The following is a 5,344-nucleotide window of genomic DNA, read 5'->3' as shown; positions in this document are numbered from 1 at the left end:
CCTCCCCCCCACCCCACCCCACCCCCTTTTCGCTCCTGGTGGCCTTGTCGGGTGTGTTTTTTGCCTGTTGGAAAAGTCCCTGCTGCCCAGGATGGGGGTCGGTGGGTGCTTAGCCCTGCCCTGGAGGTGCCTAGTCGTCCTCTGTCTCAGGCTGCTCTTCCTTGTGCCCGCAGGAGTGCCCGTGCGCAGCGGAGATGCCACCTTCCCCAAAGCTATGGACAACGTGACTGTGCGGCAAGGGGAGAGTGCCACGCTCAGGTAGGAGCAGCTGTGTTTCTGCCTTGGGGGGCACTGGGGGGGTCCTGGCCGCTGTTTGGGAGGGATGCTGTGCGCCGAGCGGGGCTGCCGGAGCCTCCTGGGACCGGCTGGAGACTTGGCCTGTGTCCCAGGGGCTTGGCTCCATCGTGGCAGGGGACACCCCGGACGAGCAGTTTTGGGGCTGGGGGGGGTGACGGGACACAGATGTGCCGGGGCTGTGTGACGGGCTGCGGCGCACGGCTGGCAACCTCCCCATCAGGGCTGCGGGTGCCAGACAAGGAGCTGACAAAGGGGTTTAGGTGGCAGACAGTGAGTTAGTGCTGCCTGACGCTCCCAAAGTTGTCTCGGTGCATGTGCCTGTGTGGGAGGGGAGGGGAGGGGGGGTCCGCACTGCCTGCACCGGTGCCAGCCTGCATTGCCAGTGGGTTTCCAGGGCTGCGATGCCTCTGAGGTGTCAGTGTTTTCGCCTTGATCACTTTATAGTCTCTGCACGAATCTGTTAATATCAAATCAATCTTTTACTCCAGGGGTGCATCTTATGAATTCTGATGGATGCTTTACCTTAACGCTGTTTGCTGTAGGAGAAATGCAGGCAGCTTATATGCAGATGGGCCGCTTCTATGCTGCACGATACAGCAGAGCATCCCTTTTCGTTCCCTGAATGAGTTACAGGTGTACATGGTGCATTACCCGTGTAGGATAGCAGCTCTCAACAGACATCGCAGCAGCGTGGCCAGATGAGCAGATAGCAGCCCAGCCTTTCTCGGAGGGCGGTGGGGAGTCAGCTCGTGTCCGGGGCTTTGGGTTGTGCTTTGTGAGCTTCAGGCAGCCCAGGGAGGATCTAATCTGGTTAATCCAGCTGGGCAAGCAACCCTGAGACGTGGGGCAAGAAGCCCAGGGATTGGGGGGTGATGTGAGTCTGGAGCAAGCGAGTCCGGAGGAGTTAGTCTGCTGCTTTCTCCGCAATAGCGAGCAGCGTGTGGCCCCCCATGCGAGGCTGGCTGCTCCCTCGCTCAGACCGGGAGTAACAAGGCTGCAGCAGAGAGCGGCTGCTCTTCCTAAAGCCAGGCTTAGGGATGGCACAAGCGAGCTGAGCGTGCCGTGCTCTCCGGCAGCGGGGATGAGGAGCCTGTGCCGGTTTCAGCGGAGGATGCTCGGCTTACCTGGGTGGCAGAGGCATGGGGTGGGGGGGTCAGGAAGGATTTCCACGGCTGAGGTGGTGTTTGTAGAAGTGAAATGTTGGGTGTGTAACGTGGTGTTGGGAAACAAGCTCCGGCTCGAGGTCTGTGCTGCTGAGAGAGGCGTCGGTCGCTTGTCCGCCTGCCTCCCGGCACGGCGCCTGCCGGACTTTGGGATGTTGCCTGTGCTGGGCACATCCCTGTTCCTCATCCCCGCTGGGATGAATTGTCATCACCCCATGTAACTGGGGGCTGTGACAGCAGGAGAGCAGAGAGCGTTTCCTTGTGCTCTTCATAATTGAACTGCAACGATGATTAACTTGAGCTGGAGCGATCGAGGCAGTTTAAAGGACGACAATCCCCCCGAGAGATGCCTTTGGCCTTGGTGCTCTTTTTTTCCTCTCGTCTGAATTTGTCTCCCCGGTGAAGTGTGGGGTTTGGGGCTCACCAAGGCAATGCCTGTGGAGGGCAGAGCAGCATGGGTGCCTGCCTGGGGGGGGCTGAGCCCCTTTCCTGGGGAGCCCCCGCAGCTCTGGCACTGGCCGAGCCTGCTGCCAGCAGAGGGCTGACTTGGCTCTCCTTTATTTTTTTAAGCTTCTGAACTCTTTTCTGTGCTGTTTGCTAGAGGGGATGTTTGTGAAGCAGCCAGCCCCGGAGCGGTTGGGTATTTTATCCTTCCTGTAAGAAACTGCGTCCTGCAGTGGGACTGGGAGTGGTGGCACTTAGAGGAAGCCTCTGTCCCAAAAGCACTTGTTCTCTACCCATTTCCTCCCTCGGCATCTGCTCTCCGATGCATCTTTTCCATGTTCTCACCCCCTCCCTTTTTCTCCTCAAGTTTAACTTCTGCCTGCTGCATTCAGGTTTCTGGCCTCCAGCTCCCATTTTCCCTCAGTCCGCCCCATCCCTTCTTGCACTGCTGTTTTCCAACATCACCCCTGCTTTCTCTCCTCCTTCTATTTCCCTGCTGCGGCCCCTCTGGGTAGCGAGCAGCTTTCCATCTTCCCCCGGGGTCTGGAGGTGGACAAGGAATTTCGTGCAGTAACCCAAAGGAGTAGCGTCAACCGGGGGTGACACGCAGCAGCCCCAAGATGGAGCATCTCGAGGATGTGGCTGGTGTTTATTTTCAGGCTGCGATACCCCAGAGAGCCAGGAAGGGGAAACTGCCCTGGGCAGTCTTCCCGTGTGTGTGATGCTTGTGGTAGATGTCTAGCGTGGAGCCCCCGATGTGGTTTTCTCCCAGCAAATAGTCTGTGCACCCATAGTAGGAGCAGATGTGGTGTCCTCGACCTGCAAAATGGCACTTTTTTGGGGCTCAAACCAAGGAGTTAGGCCTTGAAAAACTGAGACCTGTAATTCCAGCTTGTTGCACTTGCAGAATTAGCCACAGTCCTATGAGATCTGAAGGGGCCGGGTCCTCGCATGTCCTGCTTTGTACGGGCTGGGCATGAGACGGGCTGAGCCTGTGAGTCTCGCTGTCTTCGGCCGGGCTGGTGGAAGCTCTTTACTTTCCAAGGGCAGCTCTTTAACCACACGTTGCATTGCAGAAAGGAGGAGATGAGAGGGAGCAGAACCACACGCTAGCGGTGGAGGAAACCTGGAGGCTTTTCAGACTGGTTGTGGTTTTCCTGTATTGGATTTTGGGCGCTTCCATTTCCAGCTCTCCACCCTTTTTCGGAGGCAGGTTTAGCATAATCCTTGCAGAAACTAAGGCTCCATCTACAGGCAACTTTTAGGTCATCTTAGATGAGCAGCAAATGATTCCCTTGTTTTAAGCAGAGGTTGTTGATAATTCACTATTTTTATTGTAAGAACAAACAATTCCTGTAATAGTCACGCACCTTTCCTCTCCGGGGAACTCAAGGCAGTTTGCAAATTCTCTGTGTACTATTAAAATCAAGCTGCATCTTGCCTGACTCTGAAATACAAACCCTTGTGCTGTGAAGTGGGGCAGGTGTTTAGATGGCAGCAATAACCCATGTTACACACCAGTTTGGGACACGAAACGGAACAAGGAGCACACTGGTAATGGACAGGGAGGGTGAAGAAGGTCACTTTTAAATTTCCCAGCTGGGATTTGATGTGGAAACAAGGATTAAGTCTCTGGTTTTGGGAAGAGTGCCACCGAGTCTCAGCTTTCTACGCATGATGCTTCTTGGATGCGTGCCCTGCGAGCCGTAGGGCATGGGCATCCATCCCCTGAGTTGCTACGGGGGCATCGCTGGCAGGTCCCCAGCATGGTTAGCAATCCCAGCAGGCTGACCCTGGCTAGAAACCTCGGGTTGTGTTTGAGCCCAACTGCATCGCCGTGGTGGAAGCATCTTCACCATCGCAGAGGGCCGCCGGAGTGCGGAGGCGATGCGGGTAACGCGGCTGCTGGGGCAGGTATTTGAGGGGTGTTAAAAGGAGGGTGTCTAGTGATCGTACTGCTCATGCTGCCAGCAAACCGACCTTTTATAACAGGCATCAGTACAGTTCATAAAGACATAAAACAACAGCTGCTCAAAATTTCAAGGCTTTATAGTTTTATCTGTATTTAAGAAATATCGGCTTATTTTTTAAGGCAAAGAGTAGGTTTCAGTGGTTGGAGGGAGTAGCTGGGAGATGGAGCATGCCGGGTTTTCTTCTGGGCTGTTGCCACAGGGGGGCTGGGACTTGAGGAGGTCCCTCTGTTGTTCCCTGCCTCAGTTTCCCCATCTGTAAAATGGAGCCAACAAGAAACGTTAGGCATATATAACTAGGCTTTTCTCTACACAAAATAATACAGAGGTGCTTTTTTTCCCTGTATTTAGAAGGCAGATTTTCAAGTCAAATCCCCCTCCACCTTTTTACTTGCTTCTGGCGAGGCCGTGGCCTCCCCCGTTGCTTGTCTGTGAAGGAGACCAAAAAACCAAGGTAGCTTTGCTCATGCGCATCCAAGACTCCGCGACTGGCTGTATTTTGTCAATTAGTGATTTTGAGAACAATTCCAATTAAAAATAAAAAGCCAGAATAAAACATCATGAGATGCTGTTCTTCCATTTATTTTTGCAATTATAGTTTTAATTATTTCTGACAATGCTGCTTTTCTTTTTTTTTTTTTTTTATTATATTTTTTTTTTTGTGTAATAATCTACCACAGTCTAATTCCCAGCACACGATGAGGCCTCAGTAAAATACAACCCGCAGGAGCAGGCGGCAGGACCACAGTCGCTGAGCTTAGGTCTGGGAAGTCAGGAAATCAGATTTTTTTGCCTCTTTCTCAGTCAAACTGCCGGCCCTCAGTTTACCTACCTGTTAATGGGGGTTGTGACACTCACCGGCCACCATACAACGTGCAACCGTGGTGCCCAGCAGAGAAAAGAAGCGTTAATGTAGCCACGTCTCTGCTGTTAAATCCTTGCTTAGAAGTGGGAAGAGAGTTACCGCTTTTTGTGTGCAAATGCTAAAAGTGTGGGGATTAGTGAAGAGCAGATTAGTGAGGACTTGCTCCATCGCTGCCCCCTCCCTCCCCCTTCCTACCCAAAAAGTTTTCTGGAGCAGCTAAATATATACCTGCCGTTTCCAAGGTAGAGCTCGCTGCGTGGCGGAGCTGTAATTGGCGACTCAGTGAAATTACAGCCACGGATTCTGGCATTTGGATCCTCCTGGCTGGCATAATAATTTCTCCCTAGGTAGCTGGTATTTAACTTGTCTTATCTGCTCCTGATAGTTATAATTACAGTGCCCGCTAATTTCACTGTAATATTGCAGCCCTTGGAAGGGTGGTTGGAGAAAGGTCGGGGGGTTGCAGGAGGGCTCCCTCCCTGCCCGTCACCTCGAGAAAAACACCGCCGTCGAATTGCAGATGCTGAGACCACGCAGGTGGTGCCCAACCTCCCCAGTCGTGTCCCCTTCCCACCTTGGGGGGGCTGGAGCAGCCTCACAGCCCC

The 5,344-nt window shown here is 53.5% G+C and overlaps 1 protein-coding gene across 5 annotated transcripts in view; it reads left to right on the top strand.

Moving 5' to 3' along the window:
• The window catches only part of LOC113488505 (opioid-binding protein/cell adhesion molecule homolog), a 297,107-nt gene that overhangs the window by 189,577 nt on the left and 102,186 nt on the right, over positions 1–5,344 (top strand). For 3 of the 5 annotated variants that reach the window (XM_026863708.1, XM_026863710.1, XM_026863709.1), the window contains one exon: positions 174–258. In XM_026863708.1, the coding sequence (XP_026719509.1) occupies positions 174–258 (85 nt within the window). Of the gene's footprint in view, positions 1–6; positions 259–5,344 lie in introns of those variants that run through there. The other 2 variants (XR_003399940.1, XM_026863707.1) reach the window with 1 other exon arrangement.

Source organism: Athene cunicularia (assembly GCF_003259725.1).
Source record: "Athene cunicularia isolate RWA chromosome 24 unlocalized genomic scaffold, athCun1 chr24_part1, whole genome shotgun sequence".
Classification (NCBI taxonomy): Eukaryota; Metazoa; Chordata; class Aves; order Strigiformes; family Strigidae; genus Athene; species Athene cunicularia.
The sequence above is the reverse complement of the archived record's forward strand: the minus strand, read 5'-3'. Positions and strand labels throughout refer to the sequence as shown.